Genomic DNA, 16,636 nt, shown 5'->3' on the forward strand with positions numbered 1-16,636 from the left:
AATAAAAGTATTTAGGGTACAAAAAAACCTTATTGAACTATTCTTTCCACAACTGAGGGAGAGAGACAAGGTATTTTTCAATATTTAATTTATTTTTCATACTGAGGAGGAATAGTTTGTTGTGACCATAAAATTTAAAGATTTAAAAAACTGATATACTGTAACACAATACTATTACAGAAATATATGTAGACTCATAGCAATTAGAGGTATGCCTTCAGAGCTACACTCCAAATAGAAGTTGAGTTGTTAATTCAACCTTTAGTTATTAAATTAACTGACTGTGGAAGAGAACAAGAGATACTATGCCAGATATAGAGCCTGAAATTACGAAGAGCTAAGAATAGGTCTCCTGTGGTAGCCAGGAACCACGTTTAACTATTTTCCTCCCAAGTTACAACTCCTCAAATGTTTTCAATTGGTTTTTCACTAAAGATATCAAAATAAAATATAAAGCACCTTATTATGTCACTTCATTTTCTTTTTTTTTTTTTTTTAATGTTTATTTTTGAGACAGAGAGAGACAGAGCATGAATGGGGGAGGGTCAGAGAGAGAGGGAGACACAGAATCTGAAACAGGCTCCAGGCTCTGAGCGGTCAGCACAGAGCCCGACGCGGGGCTCGAACCCACGGACCACAAGATCATGACCTGAGCTGAAGTCGGATGCTTAACCGACTGAGCCACCCAGGCACCCCTCACTTCATTTTCATTAAAGTCAGACTTATTTTTGTGTATTTTAACAGAAATTAGTAAGAAAACAAATTATTCTTTTAAAAGTAACAATGACTTCTGTAGATATGATTGATACTGATTAGAAATATCAAGCATCTGGAATCATTGGAAAAGTCACTCTTTATGCACAGAGAACCAGAAAACATTCCATGCCTTCTCCTCCCACTGGAACAACATAAAGTCTTGGCTCTAAAATGTACCAATAATAATGCAATTAAATACATCAATAATACAAAGAAAGAACTATAGGCAGAGGCAAATACCAGGTTTATCCTATTGAGAACACTTCCCATTCAAAGGACACACCTAGGAAGTATGTCCTAAACCTTTAATTTTTTTTTTTCAATCCCATTAATACACGATTGAACAGTCACTTACTCCTAAAATACTATCATGCTCTCATCTGAAGCCTCCTTCTTTGGGTTCTCAATGGAAAAATGTTCTGATTCATTCTACCTTTGCTTCATTTTCAACCTCACATGAAAACCAACTTTTTCCCTGTGTTGTCACAGTGACAAACTTAATTAAGTAGATACAAAATACAAAAAATCAGCATGACAATGATAAATAGTAAAGTGTCAGGATGATCCATTATACTTGAGATTAAATCTTATGACTTATCACTGTCATACTTCAAAAGTATTTCTTTTGTCAAAATTAGATAGTATAATAAAGACTGTTACTTAGCACCAGCATGTCATTGCAGGCTTTGGTTCAGGCTTCAGAGTAATTCCGTTATCGGGGGGTTGACTAAGCATTAATGGTTTGTGGCTCTTAAGTTTATGAGCCAAGGTCATAAATATAGCTTCCACATGGTCATTATCATTGGGGTTTTTCGCAGAGGTTTCAAACAAAGGCATACTATGTGTGTCAGCAAATTTCTGTGCCAAGTCTGTAGGTACTTGAATGGCACTTCTCAAGTCACATTTATTTCCAACGAGAATCCGTGGTATGTCACTGGCTAGCAAATGTTGTTTGCATTCTTCTATCCAAGATGGTAGGCTATGAAAACTAGCCATGTTGGTCATATCATACACGAAGACAACAGCATGTACATTTCTGTAGTAGTGCTGTACCATGCTCTTTCTAAATCGTTCTTGTCCTGCTGTGTCCCATAACTGGATCTGAAAGTGAAAAAGGAGAGAAAACTGAACAATTCATCCCAATCATACATATTGAAAATTTTAATCAACTCTGCATGGTCTTTAGTACGTCTTCACTTACATTACTTTGTTCCCTTCCATAATGCCTTTTCAGTGTAATTTACGGGATCCAGATTTCATGACACTAATTACCTCATAATTAATGCAAGTATCAGAACAAATATTTCAATTTAGCATTTAAATTTCAGTAAGTTAAATTTGTCTGGAGGAAATTTACCTCAAAAACTGATTCTAAAATATTAAATAAAAATATATCAGGTTTTAACAAACACGTTAACTGTCTAATCCCTGTAAATTTGGTTACCATATGCCCTTCTCTACCTTTCACCAGACTAACTTTAAAATAGACTTAGGACAGATACTAAGAGTCATTAGGTCTAGTCCCCACACTATATATATGAGATATATACATATATATATATTATATATACAATTTATACATAATATAGATTGTATATATATATGTAATATAAATACAAAATCCTCCTTGAAAATTATAAAAGGCTAGAAAATCACTTATTTAACCTAAACATCTCAACCAACAAGACTATTCCAATATCTCCCAGTCCAAATATGGGGGAGTTGAGGAAAATAATATCTAAAGCTAAATATAAGTCATGTGTTATAATTATCTTAAAATACTGAATTACCTTACCTTTGTTTACTGCCTAAAGAAGTTAAATGATGAGGATACTGATCTCAGTGGAAAAGACTAGAGGTCAATTTGCTTAGATAACTTTCTTTTTAAATTTTTTAATGTTTTTTTTTTTTATTTTTAAGAGTGAGAGAGGGACAGAGCATGAGTGGGGAAGGGGCAGAGAGAGAGGGAGACACAGAATGCAAAGCAGGCTCCAGGCTCTGAGCTGTAGGCACAGTCTGACACGGGGCCCAAACTTACGAACCGAGAGATCATGACCTGAGCCAACATCGACACTTAACCAACTGAGCCACCCAAGCACCCCTTGCTTATTAGATGACTTTTGATTGACAGACTTGTACTATTTATAAATGTTCACGGTATGGACTGGAAGCCTAAACTGGTGATTTCTCACAAAACAACACCAAAGTAGAGGAAAATGAGGAGATTCTGCAGATGGCCCAAAAAGTAAGTAGAATGTAAGATACAAATTGCTCAGGATATGGCGACATATAGTAAGGGCTCAATTAAGATGTAATGAATGAATAAATACACCTTAAAAGTGTGATTAGGGATGAAAATATTGGTCACCAATCTCTTCCATGGTATCTTAATTTTCTTAAGTTGTTTTTTTTTTTTTTAAATCTCTGCACCCAATGTGGGGCTTGAACTCACAACCCTGAGATCAAGAGTCGCGTGCTCTTCTGAGTCAGCCATGCACTCCCATGCTACCCTAATTTTTATCAGGTTTTTTTTTTTTGGTAGTTAATTTTTCTTTTAAGTATTTGTTTATTTTGGGGAGAGTGCAAGCAGGGAGAGGCAGAGAAAGGAGGACAGAGGATACAAAGTGGGCTCTGTGCTGACAGACTGACCGCAGCAGTCTGATGTGGGGCTTGAACTCACGAATTGAGAAATCATGACCTGAGCCAAAGTCAGACGCTCAACAGACTGAGCTCCCCAGGTGCCCCTAGCAGTTCTTTTTGAGACCAAATTTCTCCATTTCCTTAATATTCTCCCTTTCTAATTAACATAAACCAAATTTTGCTCTAGGCAGAAATATAAAGTACTCTACAAACTTGATTTCTCAGGCTCTTCTAGAACTAAGGGAGGCCAAATCACATAGTTCTAGCCAATAATTTGTAGACAGTCTTTCATTGGGATTTTCCAGGAAAACTACAGATGTGTGATTAAAAAAAAAAAAAGATTGGGGCACCTGGGTGGCTCAGTCGGTTGAGCATCCGACTTCGGCTCAGGTCACGATCTCACGGTCCGTGAGTTCGAGCCCGCGTCGGGCTCTGGGCTGATGGCTCAGAGCCTGGAGCCTGCTTCTGATTCTGTGTCTCCCTCTCTCTCTGCCCCTCCCCTATTCATGCTCTGTCTCTCTCTGTCTCAAAAATAAATAAACGTTAAAAAAAAAAATTAAAAAAAAAAAAAGATAGGAGCATTGGGCACGTGCCTTTTGCACCTCTCTCACCATACCCTTTCTGCCTGGAATGGGATATAATGACTGGAGGTTCAGCAACTATTGTATGAGCCTCCGTGGAGAAGAAAGCCACACACAAGAATGGCGGAAGTCTACACAGACCTGGAATCACACAGTACCATCATACAGACTGCTGCCTCTGGTCTCCTTATTCCATGAGAAAAATAAAACCTTACACGGTTAAATCATTATAGCTGAACTTCTCTTATATGTAGCTAAATGGCATCATAAAATTACTTACCATGTACACTCTTTAAAACCTTTACCCCTTACACTCAAGGGGTAATTTACTCATCAAATCACAAGGTTTTGCCTCAATACATTCCTAGAGATGTCACAAAATAAATTATTATAAAATACCCCCTTCGTGATGTAAGCAACATAACTGGCAGATAGGCCATGAAGACTTAGTGTCATATAAGTCAGAGATAGAAGCAAACAGTTGTCAGCAAAGCAAATTAATAACTACTAACAACTAAACTGTTTAAATCAACGATTATGTATTCAATGCCAACTATGTGCCACTAGGTGACTATTTTACCTCTAGACCTTGGCTTCTTCAACGGTGAAAGCAAAGTTTAGTTTCAGACCTAAAAAAATAAGTATTAATAGACTAGCTACACTGTGTATGCAAAGAGCTAATAAAGTAAATGTATAATTCTTTAAAAATACAACTTTTCTTTTAAAAAAATACAACTTTTTTATCTCAACCAACAGGTTAAGAATAAAAACACTCAACAAACAATTAAAAATGCTTCAAACGATAGCTGTCAAAACTCATTAAACAAAGCTACAATAATAAAGACTTTGTGCTACTAGAGTAAGACTAGGCATATAGATCAACAGAACAAAACTGAGAGTCCAGAAATAAATCCATGTATCTGTGGTCAATTGATTTTCAACAAGAGTGCCAAGACAATTCAACAGGGGAAAGAATAGTTGTTTTAACAAATAGTGCTGGGACAACATACAAAAAATGAGGTTGGACCCCCAACCTCACACCATATATAAAAACTTATTCAAAATGGATAAAAAACCTAAATGTAAGAGCTGAAACTATAAAATTCTTAGAAGAAAACATAGGGATAAATATTTGTGACCACCAGGTTAGACAATGATATTTAAAGCACAAGCAATCAAAGAAAAAATAAATTGGACTTCATCAAAATTAAAAACGTTTGTGTTTCAAAGAATATTATCAAGAAAGTGAAAAGACAACTTACAAAATGGAAGAAAATACCTGCAAATAATATGTGTGACAGGGGTCTACTATTCAGAATACTTAGTATCTTTCACAACTCAATAATAAAAGGACAGGTAACCCAATTAAAAAATTGACAAAGAATCTGCACAGACATTTCTCCAAAGAAAATATACAAATAGCCAATAAAAAGATGTTCAACATCATTAGCAATCAAGGAAATGCAAATCAAAAACAAATGAAACACCATTTTACATTCACATTAAGATGGCCATTAAAAAACAACAACAACAAAAAAAATGGCCAATAACAAGTGTTGGCAGAGATGTAGAAAAATTGGAACCTTCATACATTGCTGGCGGGGATATAAAATAGAACAGCCACTTTAGAAAACAGTTTGGCCGTTCCTCAAAAAGTTGGACTATTACTTACCCATAAAAAGGAATAAAGTACTGATATTTGCTACAACAAAGGTGAACCTCCAGAATACACTAAGTGAAAGAGGCCAGACATATATTCTGTGGTTCCATTTATACAAAGTTTCCCAAATAGAAAAATCCATAGAGATGGAACACAGACTTGGTGGTTGCCAGGGCTGGGAAATGGGGAGAAACTGTTCAGGGTGAGGGGTTTTACTTCAGAGTGATTGAAATATTTTGAAACTAGACAGAGGTGTGGTTATGCAACATTACCAATCTACTAAATGTCAATGAACTGTTTACTTTAAAATGGTTAATTTTTTATTTGAATTTCACTTTAATAAATTATTTTAAAAAAGAGAGAGTTGCCATATGACCCAGCACTGCCACTCCCATGTGTATATGAGAGAACTGAAAAGATATGCTCACATAAAAACTTGTACATAAATGTTCATAGCAGCAGTATTTGTAATAGCTAAAAGGTAGAACCAACCCAAATATCCATCAACTGATGAAAGAATAAACAAAATGTCCATATGATGGAATATTACTCAGCCATAAAAAGGAATAAAGTACTGAGACACCTGGGTGGCTCAGGCAGGTAAACATCCAACTTCGGCTCAGGTCATGATCTCATGGCTCGTTGGGTTCGAGCCCTGTGTTGGGCTCTGTGCTGACAGCTCAGAGCCTGCAGCCTGCTTTGGATTCTCCGTCTCCCTTTTTCTCTGCTCCTCCCCTACTCATGCTCTGTCTCTCTCTCTCAAAAATAAATACACATTAAAAAATTAAAATAAAGGAATGAAGTATTGATACATGCTACAACACGGATGAACCTTGAAAACACTATCCTAAGTGAAAGAAGCCAGACACCACAGGCCACATGTTGTAAGATTCTCTTTATATGAAATGTCCAGTAGAGGCAAATCCACAGAGACAGAAAGTAGACTGGTGGTGAGGGTAGGGTAAGAATGGGGAATGACTGTTAAAATGAGTACAGGGTTTCTTTTTGGAGTTCTGGAAGCAGATAGTGATAATGGTTGCACAACCTCGTGAATATATTAAAAGCCAATAAACTGTATATTTTAACAGGGTAAATCTTATGGTATCTAAATTATATTTCAGTTTTTTAGAGTCATCAAAAAAAACCCACACCAAACTGTATCTTTAACATTTAGAAAGGTATTTGGGGAATAATTTGGATGACCTATATAAAAGCTGTCCAAAGAAACTGCAGCTGACCTTTTCTCTTTTAACATTTCCTGTAGCTCAGGTATTCAAAAACCATTTCATCAATGAAGAATGACTTATAATGTTTTAAGCAGAGAATATTTATAAGTTTAAAGTAAATAAATGAAAAGCACACAAGGAAATATAACAACACATTAACCATAGCTGTCTTTAAGGCAACTTCCCCCTTTATTTCTACTTTTGTTTTTCATAACAAGCAACCACTTCTATAAAAACAAACTAAACATAAAAAATTAATGCTTACACAGAATTTAGACCTGCCTCAAAGAACTGCAAAAGCCCTCAATAAACGTGATGATGAGGATGTTTATTCCTAAGAAAACCGTTTGTTTGTTTTAGGATGGGCCTGCCTCAACAGTACTCTGCTTCCCATCAATCTTGTTCAAAAGCGTGCATTCTACCATATCAAGACTTCCAGGAAACAAGGGGTCTGAAACAATAACTCTTCACACTTTACTGGAAAGCCATAAAAGTAATTACTAAGTTAATGAGGCACTTACAAAGGATTATTTAAAAAGAAGCTTCAGAATTTCCTAACAGAATTGCTGACACAAGAGCTCAGGCAAAGGCACACTGCCACACGGTCTGCAGCCTTCAAGCCTGCATGGAACATGAGGCGAGGGCAAAGGGTCTGCGGGAAGAGCAGTCAGAGGCTCAGAAAGGAAAGGACAGGACAGATGACAAACACTGTCAGCCATGAAGGGCAAAACAAAGTTTGACCTAAAGAGAGAGAAACCAATGAGGAGAGACTTGGTAGAGAACAAACCCCATGATAGCTTAGAAAAGTCTTGAGGTTAAGCTTTGAGTAGAGTGGTTCACAGTGTTTAACAAAGGAGAATAACACTTAGGAAACTAAAGAAGTGACACGCTCTTGTCTGGTTTAATTAGGAAGTATTTTCAGAGCAATTTTTCCCAATTTAATAGTTAATATTTTAGGGGCACGTGGGTGGCTCAGTCGGTTAAGTATCCGGTTTTGGCTCAGGTCATGATCTTGCAGTTTGTGGGTTCGAGCCCCATGTCACGCTCTGTGCTGACAGCTCAGATCCTGGAGCCTACTTTGGATTCTGTGTCTCCTTCACTCACTCACTCTCCCTTCCCCCACTCATGCTGTCTTTCTCTCTCAAAAATAAACATTAAAAAAATAGTTAATGTTTTATGGAAAATGGCTAATGCATGCTCCCATAGATATTACTCCCATTTTAAACATTATATGCACATGACGGGCGCCTGGGTGGCGCAGTCGGTTAAGCGTCCGACTTCAGCCAGGTCACGATCTCGCGGTCTGTGAGTTCGAGCCCCGAGTCGGGCTCTGGGCTGATGGCTCAGAGCCTGGAGCCTGTTTCCGATTCTGTGTCTCCCTCTCTCTCTGCCCCTCCCCCGTTCATGCTCTGTCTCTCTCTGCCCCAAAAATAAATAAACGTTGAAAAAATAAAATAAAATAAAATAAAATAAAATAAAATAAAATAAAATAAAAAAAAACATTATATGCACATGAAACATATTTCAATAATATTTCAAAAATCTCTACTTTAAATTCCAATAGAAGTTCCAACAAAAATTTCAACCTTATTATTTGCAAAAAACTAACAGTAGATTCTTATTGTTGATGAAAGTTTTTTTAGTAGTATCATCACCAAAATGAAAGATGATCTGTCTAAACTGATTTAATACTGTTTTTGTCTGACTGAAAATGATAAAAGTACTAATCCAAATGATTTTCCTTCTTTGATCAGCTACCAAATTTCCATTAGTTCCCTTATCACCTCAATCCTAGATTTCCAGAGTAGCTTACCATCTGATCTCCTTGTTTCCATACATTCAACATGTATTCCCTGAGTACGCCATAGTTTAGAAACGGAGCTAGACATTCGAAAAAGTCTACGGCATTTCCAGACATGGATCCTGCTCTAGGACTGAGTAAGACTTAATAAAAGAGGAAGAAACACCTACATAATACAATGAGGAAAGAGATAATTTAAAGTCTCAGGTAAATTGCTAAAGGGAATTCATAGAAGGAAGAAATAGAATGGAGAAGGAGGGGTGTGATATTTTTGACAGACACACTGAGTTGAATAGGGAAGAATTACATGTGGTGAAATATGGGCAGGGGGAATGTTCCAGGCAGGCAGTGGGGCATGCAAGGGGAAAACATAGGGATCAGCAAACAAGCGGCTGGACTTTAGGGTACTTGAAGGAAATTAATGGGAAAAAAAGTTTGAAAGGCAGTCTGAAGCAAAAGGAAGGAAGTCCTACGTTAATTTTAAAAGTTGGAATTTTACAATATAGTGGAGAACTACCCAGGGCATCTGAGGCAGAGAACATTAATCTCCCTAGAGTGCAACACTAATCTGGCATTTTGGCAACAATGTATAAAACAGGTTCACTGAAGACTGGCCATGGGAGATGAGTTGAGCTGCTGCAACAGACCAGAGGGATTTTTAAAACTAGGATTTTGAAGAAAGGATGGATTACAGAATCATGCATGTAGAGCCCCAGCTGGATTTAGGGAGCAAAAGAAAGGGGACAAGGCTGCGAAGATGAGGAGGGATGCCATCATGACAACCTAGGTGATGTGGGGAGAAACAGGAGAAACAGATTTGCCAGGGAAGATGAACTCACTTCAGACATTCTAGGCGAAGGAGAGATTATCCAAATAGCCATGTCTAGAAGACAGCAGGAAATGCACAGTAAGACAGGGAGAGAGGTGGGCTAGACAAAGATTTGGAAGTTATCTCCACGGATGTGACAGCTGACACTGAGAGACTACCAAGGGAGAGAATGTAGATAGAAAACCAGGTCAGGGGGCAAACTGTATCTTATTCTAGATTCACTCTCAATTGCTGCCACATTTATCTTCCTAAAACACCTGGACTTTTTGCCATGCATACAAAATAAAGTCTAGACTCTTTTTTTAAATAATTTTTTTAATGTTTATTAATTTTTGAGAGAGTCTGTGTGCACGCACGCGTTTGGGTTAGAGGCAGTGGGGGGGGTGGGGGGGGTGGGGAGACAGAGGATCTGCAGGCTCCATGCTGACAGCAGAGAGCCCGATGCGGGGCTCAAACTCATAAACTTTGAAATCATGACCTGAGCCAAAGTTGGATGCTTACCCGATTGAGCCACCCAGGAGCACCTGAAGTTGACTCTTCAGCTTTCTTTTTCAAACTCTTCACAAACGTTGCTACCAATACCTGCATATTCTTCTCACTTGCCACCTTTCCACAAGAACCTCTGATCCCACGGGAGCATCCTGCTAATGGTCCTTATCAGAAAACCCGCCCCCCCCCCCCCCAGTGGGACTGCACCTAGCACCCCAAGCACAAAGGATTCCTCCACCCACACCCAAACAATAACTCGGCACTCATTCTTCACCTGATTTTGCTGGTCACCTTTTTAGGTATATAAATCTTATCCTAATCTAGGACAGTAATTCATTTATGCACTATATCAGGGTTAGCAAACTCTTTCCATAAAAGGTCAAAACAGTGAGTATCTTAGGTTGTGTGGGGCTAACATCTCTGTCACAACCACTCCTCTCTGCCACTGGAGCACAAAAGCAAGCCCAAAATGCAGACACGAGCATAGCTGTGTTGCAATACTTTGTTTACAAACTCTAAAATCAGAGTTTCACATAATTTTCACCTGTCATAAAACCATATTCTTATGATTTTTCCCCCCAACCATTTAAAAAAGTAAAAATCGGGGTTAAGCGTCCGACTCTTGATTTCAGCTCAGGTCATGATCTCATGGTTCATGGGTTCATGCTGCTGGGTTCTGTGCCAACAATGCAGAGTCTGCTTGGGATTCTCTCTCTCCTCTCTGCCCCTCCCCCGCTCTCAACATAAATTTAAAAACTTAAAAAACAATAAAAAATAAAAAAAGTAAAAATCATTCTTAGCTTGCAGGCCACATAAAAACAGGCAGCAGACCATATCTAGCCCTCAAGCATAATTTGCCAACCCCTACAGTGTATCATAATTCTTGTGACTAACAAAAATGTCATCTTTCATGCAATCACTCATTAAATGTTTGTTGTACCAATAGGGGAGAGGTACTGATTATTTTCCTTTAGTTAATATTAACATCTTGTATTTAACATGGCAAAATGTCATACCTCTGTAAAGGAAGCCATCTCAATGTTCAAATAGAAACTGCTGCCCCCTAGTGAGAAGATGGACCAAATGCAACATGAGGCTTTAATGATTCCGCTGGTGTCTCGCTGTAAAATGCTTGTATGAAAGGAACACAGCTAGGTATGATGGGGATACACATTACAAGGATGGAGCATAAGGATTAGGGTTGAGTCTTAATTTAAAAATCAAATGTATTTTTATTTAAGGAATTCAGTTTATAATTTTATTCAACTTCAAAAATTCTGCAAACAAGATTCTGCTCTTCCAACCATACATATATAGTACTTAGGAACAGAGTAACAAATATAGACTTTGTTACATTTCACAAAACATTTTAACTGAAAGGGCACTGCCATAAGACACACTCTCTGAAAAATTTCTAGTCCGGAATTAGAAACATTCAACACAATATCTCACTTTTACCAAATAAAAATGTCTAGAATATCATTTTATCAGTAAAGTAACATAAAGCTTTCCAGCTTTCGATTGAAGATGAAAAATGAAAAGACATGTCATTTCAGATCAGGCTAAAAATTTTCCAAAGAGAAAATACGTATGAACATTTCAGCAGCACTTAAGATGTATTGCAGATTAACAAAGAAAAAGCAGGAGCAGCACATGACATAATTCTACATTCACTTCAGTTTTTTTTAAGACACTAAAACAGTTTTTAAAAAAAGGTCCAATATATAACATATGGCTGCTTTGCAATGTCTGTTTCTTTTTTTTTTTTTTTAATTTTTTTTTTTCAACATTTATTTATTTTTGGGACAGAGAGAGACAGAGCATGAATGGGGGAGGGGCAGAGAGAGAGGGAGACACAGAATTGGAAACAGGCTCCAGGCTCTGAGCCATCAGCCCAGAGCCAGATGCGGGGCTCGAACTCACAGACCGCAAGATCGTGACCTGGCTGAAGTCGGACGCTTAACCGACTGCACCACCCAAGCGCCCCAACAATGTCTGTGTTTCTTAAAGCTTTGGGGAAAAAAATGTCCAATATAGTCCTATCCTTTTCTACTACAGAAATCTCAGAATATTTCTGTAAGGGGGGGCACCTGGGTAGCTCAGTTGGTTGGGAGTCCGATTTCAGCTCAGATCATGATCTCAAGGTCTGTGAGTTCGAGCCCCACATTGGGCTCTGTGCTGACAGCTCAGAGCCTGGAGCCTGCTTCAGATTCTGTGTCTTCCTCCCTCTGCACTTCCCCTGCTCATGTTCTGTCTCTGTCTCTGTCTCTCTCTCAAAAATAAATAAACATTTCAAAAGCATTTTTAAAAAGAGTATTTCTGTAAGTGTCTTTTTCGACCACAAAAGAAATCTTTCAAGTCTTAAAAGTTGGAGGTACAAGTCAATGGCTAAGGCCTTAGAAAGAAGAAGAAGGAACTCAGTTTCCAGGACTCTACCAACCAAACAGGTTAAGCTGAAGCTCAGGAGGAATAATCCCAGAAAAAAAAATGTTTTCTCCTTATTCCTCTTTTTTTTTCCTTTAATATCTTTTTTTTTTTTTTTTTAATATGCTTATTTACCCTTGAAAGAGAGAGCATGAGCAGGGAAGGGGCAGAGACAGAGGGGGACAGAGGATCCAAAGCTGGCTCTGTGCTGACAGCAGTGAGCCCCACGTGGGGCTTGAACTCACGAACCATGAGATCAAGAACCGTGAGAACTGTGAGCCGAAGTTGGACACTCAACCAACTGAGCCACCCAGGCACCCTATCATACTTCTCTTATCCAGAAGAATAAACTCTGGCTCCCAGATTCATCCATTTATGGTTCTGGTTCACTTATGACTGCCAGCACTTACCCCAGTAGTTAAGTATTCAACTTAGACACTAGACATGTTTTGTATTTTTTCAATATAAATACCGCTTAAATTTGCACCTGATTCATCTGAGATGTTAAAGTACAAATGGCAACCCAAAAGTAGGTAAGGAAGGAAATTCCCAACTCCTCTCCTGCCTCCATTCCCTCTACTTATTTCTTTAAAATCATGCTTTGGGGGGAATTTCTCTCACCTTTTGCATATGCCCTACTTTATCTGTGCTTCACACTCTGGATGCACAGCCACAAAAATGACTGTGCCAAAGAGGAACAATGATGTAAAGCCACCAGAGAAGAATCATCTTAAGATTATCAGTTGTGGGGCGCCTGGGTGGCGCAGTCGGTTAAGCGTCCGACTTCAGCCAGGTCACGATCTCGCAGTCCGGGAGTTCGAGCCCCGCGTCGGGCTCTGGGCTGATGGCTCAGACCCTGGAGCCTGTTTCCGATTCTGTGTCTCCCTCTCTCTCTGCCCCTCCCCCGTTCATGCTCTGTCTCTCTCTGTCCCAAAAATAAATAAACGTTGAAAAAAAAAAAGATTATCAGTTGTAAATCAGGTGCTTCCTATATGTTCTCATCTAATCTCTTATGGCATTATCCCAATTTTTCAGAAGAGAAAATGGTCTCTGAAAGATTAAGCAACCTAAGGACTACAGTAACCAACCACCCCAGTTCGCCTGAGACTGAGGGGGTTCCTGGGATGTGGGACTTCATTTTAAAACTGGGACAGTCTTGAGCAAACATGGTCACCCTTCTGAGGACACATAGCCCATCCTTACCCTTTCATAGGTTCAGATCTGAGCCGAGCCAGTTGGGCTCCAAAGCCCATGCACTCTCTCCCAGGACTTCTGTTTTTCCCCAACTAACCTCTCTCTCAAACTTCAGAAGCCCCAATATCTTCCTCACCCCCAGGCTTCTGGGCCCAACCTAATTCTGATGAAAAATATTCAGTCTCTTCTTACCAGGTCTTTTCCTCTGTAATGCATACAGGTCTTTCTTAACTCCCTATTACAGTACACCCAAAGGACCACCACTGGCAACCTGAATGGGATGATAAAAAATTAAAGTAAAAACTAAAAGGCAAAAGGACCTATAGAAGGCTGATTTCTTTTCAATCCAATTTCTCCTTTACATCATTAGCATTTAAACCCCTTTGAGGATGGTGGGGAAGGGCAGTGGTTAGAGAACAAATAAATTGTTCTCGCCTCAAGGATGTGAGGGAAAGAATGAAGACATGAATCTATCCCCCCCGCCCCCCACAGGGGGACCGAGGTAAAGATGACATCTTAATTTAAAGCAAAAAAGTAAATGCAGTATACGGAAGGCAGAGCTTTTTCTGGGGTCTGAATTAAGAACAGGGAGAGGGTGGCACCAAGAATGCCCTTTTGGCAAACCAAGTAGGAACTGTCGTGTATAGAATGTTTCTGCAGGAAAATAGATTTTTCTAAACAAGTCAATGTCATACAGAAACTTCTGTGGCAAAGCTGCATGCAAGAGAATACCTAACTACTTCCTCAAAGACAACAAGGTTTTACTTCCACAATGTCTAGGGCAGTGCTCAGATGCCTGTTTAATAAGTAATATTTATTAAACGACTTTTCCATGCTTGAGAAATTTCATTTTTTCCTTCGGTCTTACTTCACTGACTCCCAACACAGGAGACACTGCCAATGGATACCTTCTACACTCTTGCTTCTCAAGGTATGGTTCATGGACTAGTTGTATCTGCATCACTTGATTCCGTACCGAATTAGAATCTGCATTTTTAAGAAAAACACAAGTTGCCCAGGTAAATCGCGGGGCATTAAAGTTTGCGGAGCACTGCGTTATAAGTTTGTTACAGATAAATCCTTCCAATCCCCAACTCCAATCTCTACATAGGCTTGAGAAAAAACGGAGCGCACACCTCGCACGCGGCCAGCGATTAACCCACAGTGGGGTTGGGAACTGTCACCCCAGGGCGTCCTTCCTCCCTGACAGTCCCCCATCCGCTCACCTTGATGCGCTCCCCATCAATCTCCACCGCTCGTTCTCGGAAATCCACCCCGATAGTAGCCTCGGTGCGGTCCGGGAAGCGGCCGGCGCAGAAGCGGTAGGTCAGGCACGTCTTGCCCACATTGGAGTCACCGATCACGATTATCTTGAAGATACGGGAGCGAGCCGGAGGCAGAAATACTGAAGCCCCTGACACCGCACCGCTGGACGTGAAGCTTGCCTCGAGAGACGACTCCATCTCCGAAGCCATTCTCCGGACCCGCCCCAAACTGAGGCGGAGGAAAGGAGACGCAGAAAGGCTGAGAGATTACGCCACCGCGAGCGAGCGCGCCCAGCCTGCCGGCTCGGCTGCGCAGCGTCGCAGGAGCCACCGCCCTCCAGCCCGGCAACGCGCGTGCGCACCTTCCCGCCCCGGCCCCGCGCAGGTGTGGCGCCCACCAGCCCGGGCTCACTGCTCCTCCCACCTGGCCCGCGGCTCCACCCCGCCGTTACTCGGGCCGTCTACCTGGAAAGGCAGGGGACCGGCCGGGGGCTGGACGGCGGGTGCGGAGGGCCAGCCAAGCGGCCGAGTGAGCCGAGCGGCCAAGCAGAGCGCCCCAGGCCCGGCAGCCAGGCTGGCCCGGCCCCGCCACGTCCAAGGCTCCCGCCCTCCGGAGGAAGCCGCGCAATCACTTTGGGGGCGGGAAGAGAAAGACAGCTGAGGAAGGAGGTACCACCAGGCACTCTCTCGCGAGAGGGCCGAAGAGCCGCCTTCAACGGGTGCCTGGTGAGGGGCTGTGAAGTCTTCGGAAAGCTGGGATGGCGAGTTCGGCATTGTAGTCGACGTCGTTGGGGATTCCCCGGACTTGGAGGTGGAAGCGAGTTCCCTTGGCTTGCAGCTGGGAGGTTGTGGTGTCGGCTGTACCCCCTGCCTCCTCCGGACTCTCTGGACCCCGCGAGTTGGGACAGCGATAAGGACTGGAGGGGGTGGGGCGTGAGGCGCCGCCGAGAGGCCGCCCGTCGCGAGATGCGCTTGGGGACGAGCTCCCGGTCGCTTGGGGTATTGCCGCCTTCCGTCGTGGCTGGCGCGTGTTTGGCAGTGAGCAGGTGGGAGTTCGAGGCCGCCTGCCGCCTTGGCACAGAGGACACCCCTTAGGCCAAGTGAGGGTATCCACGGGACTCTGGTGCCCTGGGCTCGTTTGGCTAATGCCCCAGGTCCAGAAAGTAGAGCAGATCCCATGCGGGCCACTCGGGGGTATTGAACGGGGAGTCTTCACCAGACGCCCTCTCTAGCGAGAATAAAACCCATTGTGCCCTAGTTACGTCTTAGTGCCTGCATGTCGGTAAATATTACTGAGTGCACGTAGTTGTCTTCGGCACACTATTTAAGGAAAACATTATTAGACGGGACCACTCAACCTTAAAGAATCTTCTGTGGATTTACTGTGAATTCTTCAGAGGAAACCTATCATACATTAACAAGCACAAAAGGCCCAAATGTGCGAACTCTACTTTTTGTGAAAAGTTGTGTTGTTTTGCAAAAACAAGACTGTATTTTTTTCTGTTTGAGCAAATGGTTATGTCGTTCTTGTAAAGTCAGGGGCTATGGAGAGGAGGACACGGCAGGATTTAAATAGAGTGAGAGGAATGGTAGAGCACTCCAGAGTTCTAGGAAAGGGGATAAACTGCTTATTCTATTAGATTACATGAAAATGTAGTCAGAAGAAATTAGAGGTAGAACCCGAGTGTGCCCAGAATTAACAGGAATTTGCAAAAGCCTTAATATATAGTAATTTCTGTTGCAGTAGAAAAACTATCCAGTCACTAATATG

At 41.1% G+C, this 16,636-nt stretch overlaps 1 protein-coding gene across 3 annotated transcripts; it reads right to left on the minus strand.

Annotated features, from left to right (window-relative positions):
- Positions 1 to 835: 835 nt before the first annotated feature.
- On the minus strand, positions 836 to 15,760 carry RAB33B (RAB33B, member RAS oncogene family). Of its 3 annotated transcripts, none has more exons than XM_047855134.1 (3): positions 15,539 to 15,760; positions 14,827 to 15,094; positions 836 to 1,857 (listed from the first exon to the last, which is right to left on the minus strand). In XM_047855134.1, exons 1-3 carry the CDS (start codon positions 15,637 to 15,639, stop codon positions 1,417 to 1,419), a joined length of 810 nt encoding a protein of 269 aa, XP_047711090.1. In that variant the 5' UTR covers positions 15,640 to 15,760; the 3' UTR covers positions 836 to 1,416. The 3 variants fall into 3 exon arrangements, with proteins under 3 accessions (XP_047711090.1, XP_047711089.1, XP_047711091.1); XM_047855133.1 differs by having other exon boundaries at positions 15,290 to 15,760; XM_047855135.1 differs by lacking the exon at positions 15,539 to 15,760 and adding an exon at positions 15,331 to 15,465.
- Positions 15,761 to 16,636: the final 876 nt, after the last annotated feature.

Source organism: Prionailurus viverrinus, chromosome B1, assembly GCF_022837055.1.
Source record: "Prionailurus viverrinus isolate Anna chromosome B1, UM_Priviv_1.0, whole genome shotgun sequence".
In the NCBI taxonomy this organism is placed as follows: Eukaryota; Metazoa; Chordata; class Mammalia; order Carnivora; family Felidae; genus Prionailurus; species Prionailurus viverrinus.

Excerpts from the sequence above, each read along its gene's own strand:
- RAB33B (XM_047855133.1), bottom strand. The coding sequence starts at position 15,639 with ATGCCGAACTCGCCATCCCAGCTTTCCGAAGACTTCACAGCCCCTCAC. Across the intron at positions 15,095-15,289 it reads GGGGTGGAGCCGCGGGCCAG|TTTGGGGCGGGTCCGGAGAA; the intron begins GTGGGAGGAGCA and ends CCTCCGCCTCAG. Across the intron at positions 1,858-14,826 it reads TTGATGGGGAGCGCATCAAG|ATCCAGTTATGGGACACAGC; the intron begins GTGAGCGGATGG and ends TTTCACTTTCAG.